We start from the raw sequence: 16,732 nt of genomic DNA on the forward strand, positions 1-16,732 counted from the left end.
GTTGATTGTTATTATTTAATGTTACACTATCTGAGAGAGCACAGGTCACCAAGACAAATTCCTCGTGTGTATTCATACACTCTTGGTCAATAAAGTTGATTCCGATTCTGATTCTGATTCTGATTCTGATTCTGATTTCTGTTGTTCAGGATTGAGGCGCATGGCTGGTGTAAACATGGGGATTTTAGTGGAAATGATGCTTGAATTGATGGGAATCAGTAAAGACAATCACTCTCAGAGTCACAATGTTTCACTGAACCCCAGATTTTTATTGACCACTGCTGACAAAGATATACGTGGAGGAAAGAGAACACACAAATGGACGAGGGAGGGAGGGAGAGAGAGAGAGAGAGAGAGAGAGGCAGGCTGGGTGTTTTAGTCTGTGTTGGACCCTGATAGCTTTGTCTCACTGTAATGGTTTGTTTAAATTGAAAAGGATCAATATCATGCGATACAAATATTGGGTGATCATCGCCCTGCTGTTTTGGACACACACACACACACACACACGCACACACACACGCAGGGGGCCAACTGGGTCCAACTTCAGACTACAACACCCAGGCTACAAACGACAGGTACAATTTAATCAAACTTTGTGTTTTTACTGATGGAAATATTATCTTCCTAAAACCAGTGCTGTACTAAAACCTGTTACGGCTTAAAGCTCAGCCTCGTGTTGAGCTTCCTGTGTCATTTCCAGTGTGTCTCAGTGAAACGGGTGCTGCTGACCACGTGGAGAACTTTATCCTTAACAACATGAAGAAAGATGATGTTTCACTGTATTTCCAAGTAGCAAGTAAAGGTTTTTAAATACACTCCAGCACTCCTATTGCCCACGACTACGCGGAGCACTACAGTAACATGTGATCTAAGTGTGACAGGAAGCTGCTTTTCGTGGAGGTGCTTCATAGGACTGTGTGACTAAGGAAGCTTCTTCTATGAAGGCTGTGTGTGCAGAGCAAGTGAGTGAGTGGAACTACAGGAACGATGGAGGGATGAAGAGGTCCTGGATGGACGGGAGAAGAATGAGGATGGGTTCAATAAATGCTTCAGTGTTCTCCTGTGGCACAGTCACGACCTACATCACATGTGCTGCATCTGTTTGCAGTCCTCACAGGAGGCCTCTCTGTGGTTGGTATAAATCAGATGTTACGTTTCCCAAATTCAAAAATACAGATCCAATTTCACCTCCGATCTGCAGGGACCAGCAGCGTGAGGACGCAAACATTCGCAGCGAAACATCAGCTAGCTGGCAAACTCACAACAGACACCTAAGCTTGTTACCACACTAGAGGAACCAAGAGATGTAAAAATAAAAACCTTTCTCAGGCTGAAAAGATATAAAAAGAAAAACATTGAAATGAGCAAATTACATCTTATATTAGCAGGAAGAGGAAACTGAGATATAAAAAAAAATGGCACAATGCAATCAATACTTCTGCTGCTTGTATCATACTGTATATAACAAAAAAAAGAAGTATTTACAAAAACCGCTGCTGATCTTTATTCAGTAACCAGATTTTTTTTCTCCTTTTTCTTCTCGTTTTAAATTGAGCAAAAACATTCGTTTTGGAAAGAGCAGGAAAGAGACATTAATGTTTCTTCTTTTTTTTTTCAGTTTTTTTTTGTTTTTGTTTTTTTTTTTCACCCCCTACCCCGTTTGCTGTTAAGAGGTGGAATCTCAGGCTTTTATCATATTATGGGGGTAGGACAGTGGAAGCAGGAGGAGATGATGGAGAAAGGGTGTGGTGGTGAGCGTGAGGGTGGGGGGGGGATCTGAAGGGCGGTGTCATCGTGTTAAAGGTGAAGGGATGTTGTGTCGGCTTCTCACGCTGTCACTTCTTCTCTTAACTCCTTGTTCCTGCGCACTTCCTGGGCGTGCTTCTCCTGAGGGAAACACAGTCAGAGGAAGCTGAGGATGAGTCTGACGTCTTGTCTTTGTCAACCTTTAGCTTCATTCTTAGTAAATTCTACAACTTCCTACAGTGAGCAAGGTCTGAGATCATCAAATCTTCAGTGACAGTGACACCGGGGCTGTCGTTCAAATGTATTTTCATTTTCAGGGTGTTGCATTTGTTTGAGTGTCATCATGGGCCCCCGAGTAGCTTCAGAATTGTCTTTGAAGGCAGGGGTGTGTCTTCACTACTGCCAGGTCATTTATACTTGATATAATATACCAAATACAAAGTTTAAATGAGTATTTTGTATTGTACGTACTCTAATTTGTCATGTATTGTTATAGCCTATTTTGATATGTTTTAATGACAAGTACTTTTTTTTCTCTTCGGCCTTGTCTGCACATGCTGTCGAAGGTCAACTCTACATGTAGATCAATCTGCAATGCATGTTTCATTATTGCCATTAAATAAATACATTTATTTTATTGCATAACTGTGACCATAACCAGCCCTCCCTAAGGAAGGGTAAGAAAAAACTTTATTAGACGGAGAATATAAAAACAGAGGGCAGTGTTAAACCTATGTGAGGGGGGGGAAGGGAACAGGGGAGAGGGAGTTAGGGTAGGAAAATGGAAGGAGTGGAGAAGAGTTGACTGTTTTAGGGTGAGAGTGCTATGTGCATATATGACAAGTATACGTTTGATATCTATGTATATCTGCACCTTACCTAAAAAAAAAAGTTCTGCTTACCTTGTGTTTTTTATCCTGCAATACGAATTAATGCAACAAAATTTCGTTCTTATCAGTACTGTAAAGTTCAAGTTTGAACAACAATAAAGAAAGTCTAAGTCATAGTCTAAGTACTGTTTTAAAGGTCCTATATCATGCAAATCAACTTTTTGGAGCTTTTAACCTGGTTAAAATGTTAATTCTTTATCAAAAACACCCCCAAAGTATTACTGGGATTCCTTCCTGCATCTCTGAGAAATCCTCAATAATCCTGCTCTCTGAGCTGCTGCTCTGCCCTGCTAGTGACGTCATTAGCATTCTGAACCGTCCCCTCCAGGAAGTGCCTGCTGCTGGCGCCGCCCCTCCACAGTGAACATACGCGCCCATACTTTCTGGTGCTAGAGGCACGCGAGCGACCGAAGAACAGCTGTTTGGATGGTCATTGTCCTTTCTTATCCAGTCTACACAGTATCGTACCAAACGATAATGTCTGGTAACCAAAAATGTGTGTTCGACTGCAATGCAGTGTAATCCAGTCAAAATGGGAAGGCGTACGAGGAAAACTGCAGCGCGAACAAATCCAGCTGGGCAGCGCAGACACAGAGGGCACACACACTACACGCAGCAGCTGGGGCGATCGCACCCTGCCTTGTCAGCCTGTGTGTGCACGAGAGGGGACGGAGCGCGGATCCATGGAAAACGGGGAAGACTGTGAGGCCTGATCAAGCAGTGGGAGAGGAAGTGAGTACTGATGGAGAGCCCACAGCCGTAAGTAAAATAACCCTCTAGCGAAACGTTAGCCATATTCATCTCTGGAACTGTTTACAAAGTTTGGTGGGTGTGTCTGTTGCCCATGCGGCCTGGGCCTTAGGGCTATGTCATGAAGGCGGCGCCCTGAGAAACCGTACGTCTCAACTTCCGGGTTGAAAGAAAATAGGTCATATTTTTTAATAAATTAGTATTTTATTTTGCAAAATGTAAAATATTACCCATATGTGGCTGTAGGTGATTTTGTAAGGGCTTAATATAACATGATATAGGACTTTTCAGGTTTATTCCAATACAACTTATCCACTTCTGATACGATACCGATTGGCCGATGCCGATATCGATCCGATCCGGATCTCTCTGTGGAGCATGAGACTCACCCTCTCCTGCAGACGCTCCATCAGGGCAGCCATATAGGCCATCCGGTTCTCCTCGATCTGCTCCATCTTCATCTGCAGCTTCTCCTCGGCCATGCGGCTGAAGTTGCTGTTCTCCTCCATGGCCTTCACCAGCACATCGCGCTCGTGATCTCGCTTCTCGGCCAGGGTGCGAAGAACCTGTGCCTCCTGGGACTGGGAGAGTGGGAAAAGAGAAGGAAGTAGCAAAGAATGAACAGCAGGATACGGGGTCAGTGTCAGGGTTGGGGTCAATTAGAATTGTAATTGCGTAATTAATAATTCATTACAATTATGGAGTAATTGTGATTGTAATTTAATAAATATGTTGCTGTTGTGATTGTAATTGAATTGTAATTGAGGTTAGATAATTGACTTTGTAATTGTAATTGCCAATAAAATTCTCTAAAAACTATAATTTATGGCAAAACTGGGGAACCATGTTACAGTTCTACGTACGGTTCTACATATATGTAGTTAACAATAATTATGTTTCATATCAAGCTTTCCCACCATTTAGAAAATTATTCATATAAATTGAGGGCTATACTGACACACAAAGGGCTCAGATGTCCACACCAAAAATATTTAAAACATATATTTTCATTGATTATGAAGCCTAACAAGGTAACCAATAGATAGGAAAGAACTTAGATGATAGATAATTGTTTTTAGTGTATTTTACAGCTGATTTAAGGCCGTTATCATAACAGATGCAAACAGAAAACTTTTATTTGATTATTTATTTCACGCTCAGTGATTGTGATTAATTGTAAATGAACTTTAGTAATTGAGAATGTACTTGTAATTGACTTTCTGAAGATAGAAACTCATTGTAATTTAATTGTAATTGCAAAAAATGCTGGTCACAGTGATCGTAATTGAATTGTAATTGAGCACGGGTAATTGTAACTGAAAACTGTAATTAGACCCCAACCCCGGTCAATAATATCCACAAATAAAATGTCTCACATACAGATGGTCCGTCACAATGCTGACAAATCAGGATATTTTTCTGCAAATGGGAAAAAAGTAGCAAAAAGCGTGTATATGGTGCATATGTCCTCTCCAATCTAATGATTTATAATCAGTTTGTTACATAAGACGTCTAAAAACCAAAACTCATTCCAGTTTTTGTGTAACAGGCTTTAAAATCCCCTGTCTTCACAGTGATGTCAGTCTCGCTTTAACACCTGTATGTGCCCACAGCCAGTGGGTGTAATTGCTTTTTTTAAAAGCCAGACGGGCATTGTGAAAACTCCAACCTTCTGGCTCAGTTTCTTATTGCTGTTATTTACACCGCTCCTTCTTTTCAGTTGGTACAAAACCATCCATTAGACCAGGTATGACACCTATAGGTCAGGGTTGGGGTCAGTTAGAATTGTAATTGCCTAATTGACAATTATGATGTAATTATAATTGTAATCGTAATTTAAAAAAAAAAAAAACATCTTGCTGTTGTAGTCTGAATTACTGAATTGTAATTGAGTTCAGATAATGGACTTGGTAATTGACATAGAAATTCTACAAAAACTGTCATTTACGTTTGAATTAAACGCAATCCTGAGTAACCATGTTACAAACGTTCATGCCTTACACATACAGTATGTAGTTGACAATTATTAAAATATGCTTCATGTCGACTTTTCCACCACCTGTCACTTCTCTTCAGAATCATTTCACCATTTCAACAAAAAAAAAATGAAATCTAGGATTATACTGACAGAACAAAAGGATCAGATGCCCACACCAAAAATATTAATACCAATATTCTAAAAAATTTAACCAAGAGATAAAAAAAATAAATAATTAGATGACAGATATTATTTTTTTTTCGTGTATTTTACAGATAATTTAAGAAATGGGTCAAAACTGACCCGTTATCATTAGAGATGCTAACGGAAAGCTAACACCAGAACAAGGTTACTTATTCATTACAGACTCAGTATTTGTGATGAATTGTTTTTGAACTTTAGTAATTGAGAACGTAATTGTAATTTACTTACAGAGGGAAAATGATAATTGTAGTTTTAATTGTAATTGGAAAAAATGCTGGTCAACGTAATCATAACTGAGTTGTAATTTAGGATAATTGTAATTTAGAAAAATAATGAACCTCAACCCTGCAAGTATTAGTTCACATCCTATAAATATAGCAGCGGCTATCCGCACGTAAGCCTGTATCAATATACCCACATTTGTACATAGCGCCCCTCATTGGCCAGTTTAGGTCACGTGATTAAGAAGCTACGTACTTGTACTTCTGTTTGCTATTAATGCGTAGATTCCTAAACTACGTTACGGACTAATTAACCCTAACCCTAACTTTTTAAAGTGGATTTGAATTTTGTACGTGTAACGCTTGTTCAGTCCTTTTGTACGTACGGCTATAGGTGAGACATTTATAACTGGGTGTGCTCATTTAGTCTGTGCAAAAAGAATAACTGTTCTTTAGGATCTAAAATGGTCTCTTTTGTGGCTTTAAGTATTTATTAGCGGCGAGACATGAGGGCTGAATACATTAGGAATAATAGGAAAACACTTACTTTCCTTCTATCTTCAGCTGCCTCCAGTTTCTTCTGGATGTCCTCCAGGGAGATGTCCCTCTTTGGGGGGCTGGTGATGCAGTGAGCCGCATCAGACACTGGAGAGGCAGCTTTCAGGATGACCTCAAAGGCCTGGCCCGAGGCCCGCTTGTTAATGGGCTTGATGTTCAAGTCTGTATATACGTAGACACCAAACATACACCGGTATAGGAACAGTCACGTACAACAGCGTGTTTCTTCTTGTTAAATATTCAAGCAATGGTTGACAGAGAAGGACATGCTGTCTTATTATGTGCCCACCTTCAAAGTCATCCATCATGTTTTTGCGGCGCTCCGGGTACAGGCAGGAGCAGAGGAGTGAGAAAACTGAAATCTCCTTCATCTTCTCTTTGTAAGCTGGGACAAAAGGGGGAAAACATACAGTAGCTGTTATGATGCACCTGAACATGTTCATTGGGATGACATTTTACCCAGCACACAAATGAGATAAAACATCATTAAGCCATTCTGCTCCACGGGGAGGGAGGGGGGGGGGGGGGGGGGGGGGGGTCTATGGAGCATCATATTTCTAAAAATAATTACTCATCATGCTTTGCAGAGGAAAACCCTCATCAAAGGACTTCATTTTCATGCCACGCTGGGATGGGAAAGATGATGGATGCGCCTTTTTTCGGCTTCATTTCCATTAAAGCTGAGATCAAACCACCTCCGAATGAGTGTCCACACATCATTAGCCCCGCATTTCATTTTTGATCCATTATTTCTTAACAAGAACTGATACCCAGTCATTTGAAAGCTGCACATAAAGGATTGCAGGCTATTACAACACCTTTCAGGTCAATCAAAGAGCACAAGATTCAAGAAACCGTGGTTTCATCTTACCAATACTAACACAGAGAGATCTTTCTTATCATGGTCTGAATGCAGCTCAGTACAAAAGTACAAAGACAAAAAAAAGTACAGGTACAAAAAAAGGACCAAAATTAATATCTGACATTGTCTAACACTGTTCCATAAAAGGGTAAAGGATGCAACGTGCACGTCATATTCAGCAAAAACTCTGCAACACACTGCAGGATGTAAACTATTCTACACTTGAACTGTGCTCGCAATGTTCTGTCAAGGTACACTGCCTCATGGTGCCGATTTGCATGCCAGCTGTCATCGTGGGCTGCAATCCATCACCCACAGCACGGGGATATGGCACACACACACACACACACACACAGTCTTACTTTGCAGCAGCACAGCCAGAAAAATGTGATTTACTGTGAAAGAGTCTCTCCATAGAGAGGATCGGTGTACAGTATATGAATAATCTGAAATCCTTCCCCACTCACTCTGCCTTGCTTTCTGCCCTGCAGACTGGCAGACGCCACCGTAATGTGATAAACTCTCAGATGCAGCTCTCACTACTCTCTGAAGGCCTTGTTAACTCACTCCCCGAGGAGGAAGTGGGTGAGGGTTAGGCAAGCGTGGTAGGGGGTGATAAAAAGAAATGGAGAAATAGCAGAAGAAAGGGAGAAAATTGTGAATTGGTTTTTTGGAGGAACAGATAACGACATTTCTCTGATGTTAAAATCAAGACTGAAAGTAGATCGAGAGCAGGGTTGGGGTCAACTACATTTTTCAGTTACAATTACATTTTCAATTCCCCATGTTCAACTACAATTCAATTATGATTACAGTGACCAGCATTTTTTTCCCAATTACAATTAAATTACATATGTTTTTTATCCTCAAAGTCAATTACAATGACATTCTCAATTATACTAAAGTTAGATTACAATTAATCAGAATTACTGAGCCTTAAATAAATAACCTAATTAAAGCTAACCTTCCTCTTCTGTTAGCATCTCTTATAACGTCAGCTATTAAATGCACTAAAAACAATTATCTATCACCTAATGTATTTCTTATCTATTTCTTATCTTGTTAGGCTTACTAATTAATTAATATTTTGGTATTAATATTTTTGATGTGGGCATCTGAGCCTTTTTTGTGTCGGCATACCCCTAGATGTCAATTTCTTTTAAATGGTCAAATGTGGGAAAGCTTGATCTGAAACATATTTCAATATCTGTTAATTACATACAACTGTAATATAGATCCCCAGTTTGGAGTTAAATCATAAATGACAATATTATATGGAATTATCATGGCAATTACAATTACAAAGTCAATTATCTGGACTCGATTACAATTTAAATATGATTACGGCAGCAACAGATCTTTTAAATTACAATTACAATTATAATTCCACCATAATTGTGATTCATTATCAATTACGCAATTGCAATTATAACTGACCCCAACCCTGGTACAGAGAGGGAGAGAGAACCAGCGTTATTACTAAGTGGGTATAAGGGCTTCACCTGATTATGCCTCTACATTCTGATTTCAACCAAAAAGCACAGACTTATAGGATTAGAGGGCAGCAATAGGGGGGCATCTCCCTGTAGAATAACCAACAACTGCCCCCAGGACTGCCTATAATGGAAGCAGCCACCTTTACTTCAATTCGCAATTAGCAGATTGAACCATTCCTCCTGGTAGCAGGGGGGTGGGAGGGATGGGACACATTCGAATCTATGTATGTGTCGAAAACCCCAGCAGCCATTTTCTCAGACACACGACGGCGCTCGACAGCTGACGACTGATAGTTAACAACTCAGCGGAGCAGGTAATGGGTGTTAAGTGCTCAGAAAGCAGATCAGCAGACATGATTTTACAGTAGCTGACAAGCACTGAGCAGGTGTTTTTTCTGCACGCAGCACATAGAACTGTAGCTATAATCAGTGGTTTTGTTTTGTTAATCTTGATCATCAGACAAATTGAAGCCTTCATATTATTTCTTTTGTGTGACTAAAGTGGAAAAAACGATGCTAGTATCAGGTTGGAATACATTAGAGTGACAGACGCAGGTAGGATATTAAGTTGTCAATCAATGAGCTCTATTCTACAGTGCATGTGATTTTTACCATTAATCATTCTTTATTTGAATTGCACTGCACTGCATAATATATCCACGTGCACATGCATTTCCGTGCACATATACGCACACATACACCAGAGTGAATTCAATTTGTTTTCCTCTATCTGAGAGACAATAACCCATTTTCTGACTAAAAAACAAACATTATTCTTCCATCTCCATAATATGAAATATATGAGGTTAACGCATATAATGAATCACCTCTGCTACGTGTTCTTCAATCCACTGTACAACTTTTCCACCCCTTTGCAGGCACTGTAATATAACACCATGGTCTCCAGTGGCCTGGGCTCGTAAAAAAAAAGACAAATGACGCTGACATTTCGTTGCAGAAGGTGAACAAACATGTGCCAAGGTCTTTGGGCGCGCGCTCACATTGGACTCATTTGTTGAAAGGAAATCTCTGCTAAAGATAAAAAAAATAAATAAATAAAAATAAAAACACTTATACATCAGAATAGATTTTAAAATCAGGTGTCATCCCTATCATCAAACTGCACTTCCTTCTTCAATCCATCAGGAATTCAATTACTGTACAGTGTAAACCCCCCAAAGGCTGCTCTTATTCATTTACTAAACTGTCTCTCTCTGACACACCCTTTTCCTCCTTCTTCTCGTCTTTCCTCACACCAGATTCTTCCTCCACGAGCACAAACTGTTTGACAATAATCTGCTGTCACATTTCCACAGCAATGCTCTGCCTCCTTTATAGTCGCCCGGAGAGGACGAACCTCATACATGATGAACAACAAACCTGTGTGCAACATAAAAAGTTGTAACATGGTGTGTATCAGAGCCCCCACAGCCCTCCTGGGGGCCATCGGCTCGCTTTGTTTGGTGTGTTCGGTGCGTGCAGACATTATACTGTCAGACTACCTTCCAGTAATATAATGAGGAAATTATGAAGGTATTACAAGAGGAAAGGTGGCTATTAAACAAACGATTATGGCACCCAGGCCATTAAATGGAGGCCACGGTTGGTTTAATAGGTGCTAGTGGTGGGCGGGTGAAAGATAAGAAAAACTGTACACTGGTTACTTGTTAAAGGAGTAGAAATGTAGGGCTATGGTGACTAGTAAAGATGATTAAAAAGTTACAAGTTCAAGGATTGAATATTCCCTCCCCTCGACCAGTTTGTCGATGATCCCAGGCTTTCTGAGGGTGGAGGGCGTGGCACGTTCAGGGCGACTGGCGCGCAAAACCATCACATGCACACGCTGGCTCCCACGTTTGATTGATTTATGGTCTGTGGGGGAAAGAAAACTCCTGCACACTTACCAAGGTCATTAAAGATTGAACAAAACACCTTATTTTTGAGTTAAGTAGCTAGAATTTCTCATTGAAGTTAAAAACATGCATGTCCTACTTTTATCTCAAAAGAAAAGAAATATACATTTTTAATTATTATTTGATATGAATTGATGTTTTCATTTCTTTATTTTTATGAATACACTTTTGACAAGACAAAAAAAAATCCATAAATAAATTATTATAGTGTATGTAATCAATTGAGTGCAATAAATGAATCATCCAATGGCTTCATGTTATATTTAAATAAGCCCTGCTCTTGTTTCTTATATTTGTCACAAACATGTACCACAAACTATAAACAGAATTCCAATGGATGTGAAGAAATCTAAGCCAGATGTAAACTGTTCACGGGAAATTAATCCTAAGCAGTAATTATGGCTATCTGAACCAGTAATGGGCTTGTGCAGCACATCGATGTGATTTCATGATAAACAGGGATGAGTTATGAGTTTAGGTGACTTCATGCTGATGGACCACAGTGATGGAGATGATAAGAACACTATAGGGGCGTGACCGGTGGCTTTAAGTTAGTGATCTTATTGTCCATGGCTGCTTCCAATTCTGGTCACAAAGGAATTGATTTTAGGGCTGAGTGAGGAGCCACACCTACTGTGGCCAATGTGCATCATCATGAAAGAGGAGGAAGGCCTCGATCATGGATGCAGTCATGCTGCAATAGCTTTAAAGTCTTTAGTTATGTTCATTACTCTAGTGACGCATAAAGCCATTCCTTTTTGGAACTGGAATTTTTAATATAAAAACACAACCAAACAACATTCAGCAGAAATGAACTCAGCGACCCTGTGAGTGGTGAGTGCCCATGATGGAGCTTTGCTCCCCAAGTGTCTGCTGTGTGCCCATCCCCACCCCGCCTGTTCAAAACGCTAGAGGAGTAGAGAGGAGAAAGAGGAGGCAGAGGTGGGGCTGGGGTGGGGTGGGGGGGGGGGGGGGGGGTGAGGAGGGGGTACAGGGGCATAAATATAACAAACAGGGTTTGATTCTCTGCATGTGTCCCTGAGCTCAGACATCAGGACCCTTACTTTTGTCCCTCCATGTGCCCGTCTATCAATCAAGTGCCATGTCAACCACAAACCACATCCCTATATATATATAAATATTTATATATACACGCTACGCATTGCATCCAAACCACACATGTAACCAATAGGCTCCTGTCTTAAAATGTGCATATTTTAACACCTATATGTGTGCAAATGGCACCCAGTGTTTGTGTAGCTATTAGACAATCACATGCAGGGAAATGTGATCATAAGGCCTCAAATCATGCAACTTCATTTTTATTCATCTATCTCTCTCTCTCTCTCTCTCTCTATATATATATATATATATATATATATATATATATATATATATATATATATATATATGTATCCCATGCACCAAATGCTGCAACAGCAGATCCCATAATAGCAGTTATCACACATAGTCTACACTTAAAGTCATAGTCATGGCCTGTGAGACTATATATGTTGAAAATTAAAGAAAGAAAAGATATATATATATATATATATATATATATATATATATATATTTATTTATAGGGTATTCCTATATTTCTTATCTGATTTATCCACAAATATGTGTATAGCAGTAGCTCTGGCCCAGTTTGCATTGGTCACAGAGAGATATTTCCCAGCCTGGGGTGACTGGGTTTGCTGTAAAGCCTGTGGAGATGTAGGGTGGGGCCGCTGAGCTGCAGTATGCTGCGATGCTGTGAGTCAAGTGCGGCATGCAGGCATCGACTCCTGCTGCTGCTGCTGCTAATGCTGATGCTGATGTGAGAGGACCAAACACTGCCTCTATAACCCCGCATTATGTCATAAATGTATAGATTGAACAGAAAAGAATGAATGGCTGATGAAAGGAAAACCGAGCCGCGCCTAAACCTGCGCAGCTCCCGTTTTTCATCTCATACAGGCTACGTTTCTATCAATGGGAACTTTCAACGCAAAAATAAACGAATGCTATATATTATAATACATTCAGTTGTTACATCGTTACAACTTGAATCCACAGCAGTGACTGCAGGGGGGAGTTGGCCGCTCCCACCTTTCATCCTTTTGTGCCGTGGGTGTCGCCACCGACTCTCATCAGCATCAATCCTGCTAATGTCACATGTATTTAAATAAATACATAAATAAATCAAATGGACGGCGCAAACTCACCGATCGCAGTCTTGGACATGTTTGCAGGTGCGGTGGATCAGGGGCGGGTAGCCGGAGGAGGGAGCGTCGGTGTCTGGGTGCTGTTATCTCGGGGTGAAGGGACTGCTGTTAAGGCACTGAGTCAGCAGAGACGGGGCTGCCGGTGCGCTTTCTGCTCTGATGGGAGCGACGTCAAGTCAGGGGGTAGTACCACAAACCGGAAACGCACGACCAACCTCCAGAATAAAAGCACAAGTCTCACGTTCATCTATTTGTTTCCATCAAAAGAAAACCAGGGTTGAGGTCAGTTATAATTGTAATCATGTCATTGATAATTAATTACAATTATGGCATAATTATAATCATAATTAGAATTGGAATTGGAAAAGGGGCTGCTTGTAATCGTAGCTGATTTGTAGTTGACTTTGTAATTGTAATTGTAAAAATGGTCAATTATAATTTGAGAACCACGAAGAACCATGTTACAGTTCTATTCGTAGTTATAGTTAACAATCATTAAAGTGTTCTTCATATCAAGATTACCTGTCACTTTTCTTAAAGCTCATTTTACCATTTTGAAAAAAATTTAAATCAAAGGTTATACTGACAGAGATAGGGCTTAGAAAGGCCACACCAAAAGCATTAAAAACCTATATTTTCATAGATTAAGAAGCCTAACAAGGTAACAAAAAGATAAAAAAAAAAAAAAAAAAAACAAATTAGATGATAGATCATTTTATTGGTATACTCTAAAGCTCATATAAGACATGGATCAAACCCAAACCATTATCATACGAGATGCAAACAGAAAGCTAATACAAGGGGAAGGTTTCATTTTATGGGGTTATTTATTTCAGGCTCAATAATTCTGATTAATTGTAATTAAACTTCACTAATTGAGAATGTAATTGTAATCGACTTTCAGGGGAAAATAATAATTGTATATTAATTGAATTTGGAAAAAATGCAGGTCATCGTAATCATAATTGAGTTGTAATTGAACATGGATCATTGAATTACGTAATTGTAATTTTAAAATGTAATTAACACCAACCTTGAAGAAAACCTTCCGCTTTATCCCAGGGCTGTTTAGCACAGTTATATTATCGCATGCAATAAATAGCAATATGATATTATTGGACAGGAAAAAATATTGGAAAAATAACCATGGAATTTATTTCTGGACATATTTACATACTTACTCTGAGTATGTACTCTGACCTTTTCAACTCAAAAGGAGTATTGAAAAAAAAAAGAAAATAAACCAGTGCAGTCTTGCGATACCGATTATACCCGCAGCCTTGATGATACATGTTGTGACATTTTCATATTGCAATATCTTTTTTCTTCATCATCATCATCATCATCAAGGGGAAAAAAATTTAAACAAATTGTGGTATCTTGCTGCACGATATACCATCAAACATTTAGTAATTGCTTGACTTTGTGTTACAATTCAAATCTAGGAGGAGCTCAAAGTAGAGTGGTACTACTACTTGCAACGATCGAGAGAGCAACAGGACCCCAAAATGAGCCAAATATATATAACAATGAAGAACAAAGCTTGGAGCTGAGCTTGATGTGTGTTTTCAGGTTTTTAATTGTGTTAACCTACAGTCTTTCCCCTTATTAGCTCAACCAATGGACAGTTTAAGTTAAGGATGCAATGAATGTGAGAACCTATAAGAAGAAAAGCTGCACAAAGAAACACACCTTTTAGTTGTAGGCTCATCAATGCTCATCAGAATAAATAAATTGTTTAAATAATTACTAAATAAATTATTCAAACTGATTGTCAGTGCCACTGTTGAGCTCCTTTATGGACCTCTCAAAATCACTTTATTTTGAAAATTAAAAGTAGGAACACCACATGTATAATGTACAAAATCCCTGTCGTTTAGGTGCATGAAGATCATGTTGATGTCTCTGTTCTCTCCCAGAGCTGTAACTAATGGGACTGACCTAATGCACTCCTTTATTACCAGCAGCAGCAGCATGTGAGTAATGACTGGGACAAGGGTGTTTCCCATTGTTTCTGTGCAGATAAGAGAGTACCAAACACTCCCAGTGTGTGGCACTGCAAGACAATATCAGAGGGACACACACACACACACACACACAGTTGATTTTCCACTGTTGTGATTACAGTGGATCCAGTTTTAATTTTAGAAAATGTTCTCAAAGTTAGTAGGAAAAAAAGAAAATTAAACTATCTATAAACAGTGGAAATCTACTTTATTTCACTCTTTTTTTCCCCCTACAAAACTGCTGAATGAAATGATGCCAAATGATTGAAACATTTTTCAAAGTAAACCACTAGATGGCAGCAAATCTTAAACCAAAAACCACATAGCACCAGTTTTCTCATGGTGGTTTATCACACTAGGCGTTCATGTGTTTGCATATGGTTTGCACAGATAACAAAGCCGGTTGTTCTGTGCTGTTTATTTAGGTTATTCATTGAAACATATAAACAGATTGGTGCTGGTGAACCAGAGCACAGTTTTTAGAAGGAGTTTCTTATAATCCTATAGATTTAAGTTACAGCAGTACAAAGGTACATACTGACCCACTTTGATGTAAACACTTAATCTGATCATTTGCCAGAACAACAGCTTTGTTAAGAGTTATTAGAGTAAGGTAAAGCAAGGTTGTTCAGAATTCATTTACCATTTCAACACATTATTGAATTGATTATAATTAATCAGTTAATCAGAATTTCTTCATTTATCCCAAGGGGAAAATTGCTCAAGAATATATCACAAATATAAGTGTATAATTAAGTAAAAAACTGTTAAAAATAAGGATTAGAGACACACAATACGGTCGTAAAAAATAAAGTAAGATATATAATACTTATAATAATAATAATAATAATAATAATAATAATACAATATACAAAATTGTATACAAATATGATAAAGATAATTACAACAATAATAATACAAATATGATACAGATATTTATAACAATGTAAATATATACAATGTTGGTTTAAGCAGATTTATATGGAGGTAGATTTTCGTCTTTATTATTCAATCAAAAACAACAACAACAAAAAAACATTTCAATCAAAGAAAAAAAAATTATGTAAAAAAAACCCTTTCAAAAAAAAAAAAAAAAACATTTTCAGTCCAAGAAAAAAAGTGTTCAAATGCAAGTATTTGAGTCTCAAATTTTTTTTTTATGATATTGATATTGTATAATAAGAATATACCTGCATTGATTTGAAAAAAAAAAAAGATCAACCTCGAAAAACTTATTTCTGAAATTATAAGTCAACTTTAAAAATGTTATTTATCGAATAAAACCTGCACGCCAGCAGTTAAATTAGGCTAAATTAGTTAAATTACTAATTCATGAGAATTGTATACTTACATTACAATGAATACAAACAAAAACAAGAAAAGTTCACAATATTAATTAAATAATAATTAAATGTTGTTTTTATAACAAAAACCTTTTTTTAACTATCACTGCAGACATTCATCCACTGGGGCTAGCTGTAGTCTGACTAACACTTTATACAACAATGATTGTTTTTCTAGAGCATTTGACATTTTTTTTGTATGGTCACGAAAAACAAATGTTTTACATTAATTTTGCATTTCAGTCATTACTATGGTAAATGTGTTTCATTATTGCCTCCTTCTCTCCCACAGATTTCAAACACCTGCAGCTTTAATCAAAGCTCACCCACGCTCAGTGTCCCACAATGGCCTCCCAATTACAACCATCTGAATGTGCCAGTATCTAATCCAAAAACCCTGAGTCACTGTATACAACAAGGAATTCTTGAAAACTTGGACCTCTGCATAATAGAACACTGAGCAATGCACTGACTAACAAACAATTCTTCTCTCAACTTTACCCACAGTTTACATACCGTGACTGTTCATCTTTAATATACGTTTTATGTGGC

General features: G+C 38.5%; 1 protein-coding gene across 1 annotated transcript; it reads right to left on the minus strand.

Moving 5' to 3' along the window:
• Positions 1–243: 243 nt before the first annotated feature.
• Positions 244–13,000, minus strand: stmn2b (stathmin 2b). The gene is made up of 5 exons (XM_028461010.1): positions 12,832–13,000; positions 6,640–6,735; positions 6,340–6,512; positions 3,779–3,970; positions 244–1,890 (listed from the first exon to the last, which is right to left on the minus strand). The coding sequence occupies exons 1-5, from the start codon at positions 12,848–12,850 to the stop codon at positions 1,831–1,833; spliced, it is 540 nt and encodes a 179-aa protein (XP_028316811.1). The 5' UTR covers positions 12,851–13,000; the 3' UTR covers positions 244–1,830.
• Positions 13,001–16,732: the final 3,732 nt, after the last annotated feature.

The sequence above is a fragment of the Gouania willdenowi genome, chromosome 11 (assembly GCF_900634775.1).
Source record: "Gouania willdenowi chromosome 11, fGouWil2.1, whole genome shotgun sequence".
NCBI classification, from domain to species: domain Eukaryota; kingdom Metazoa; phylum Chordata; class Actinopteri; order Blenniiformes; family Gobiesocidae; genus Gouania; species Gouania willdenowi.

Bases quoted from the DNA above. Each gene is read 5' to 3' on its own strand.
- stmn2b (XM_028461010.1), bottom strand. The intron at 6,513-6,639 runs GTGGGCACATAA...ACGTATATACAG, and splicing joins CATGATGGATGACTTTGAAG to ACTTGAACATCAAGCCCATT. The intron at 3,971-6,339 runs GTAAGTGTTTTC...CCACTCTCCCAG, and splicing joins CAGCTGAAGATAGAAGGAAA to TCCCAGGAGGCACAGGTTCT.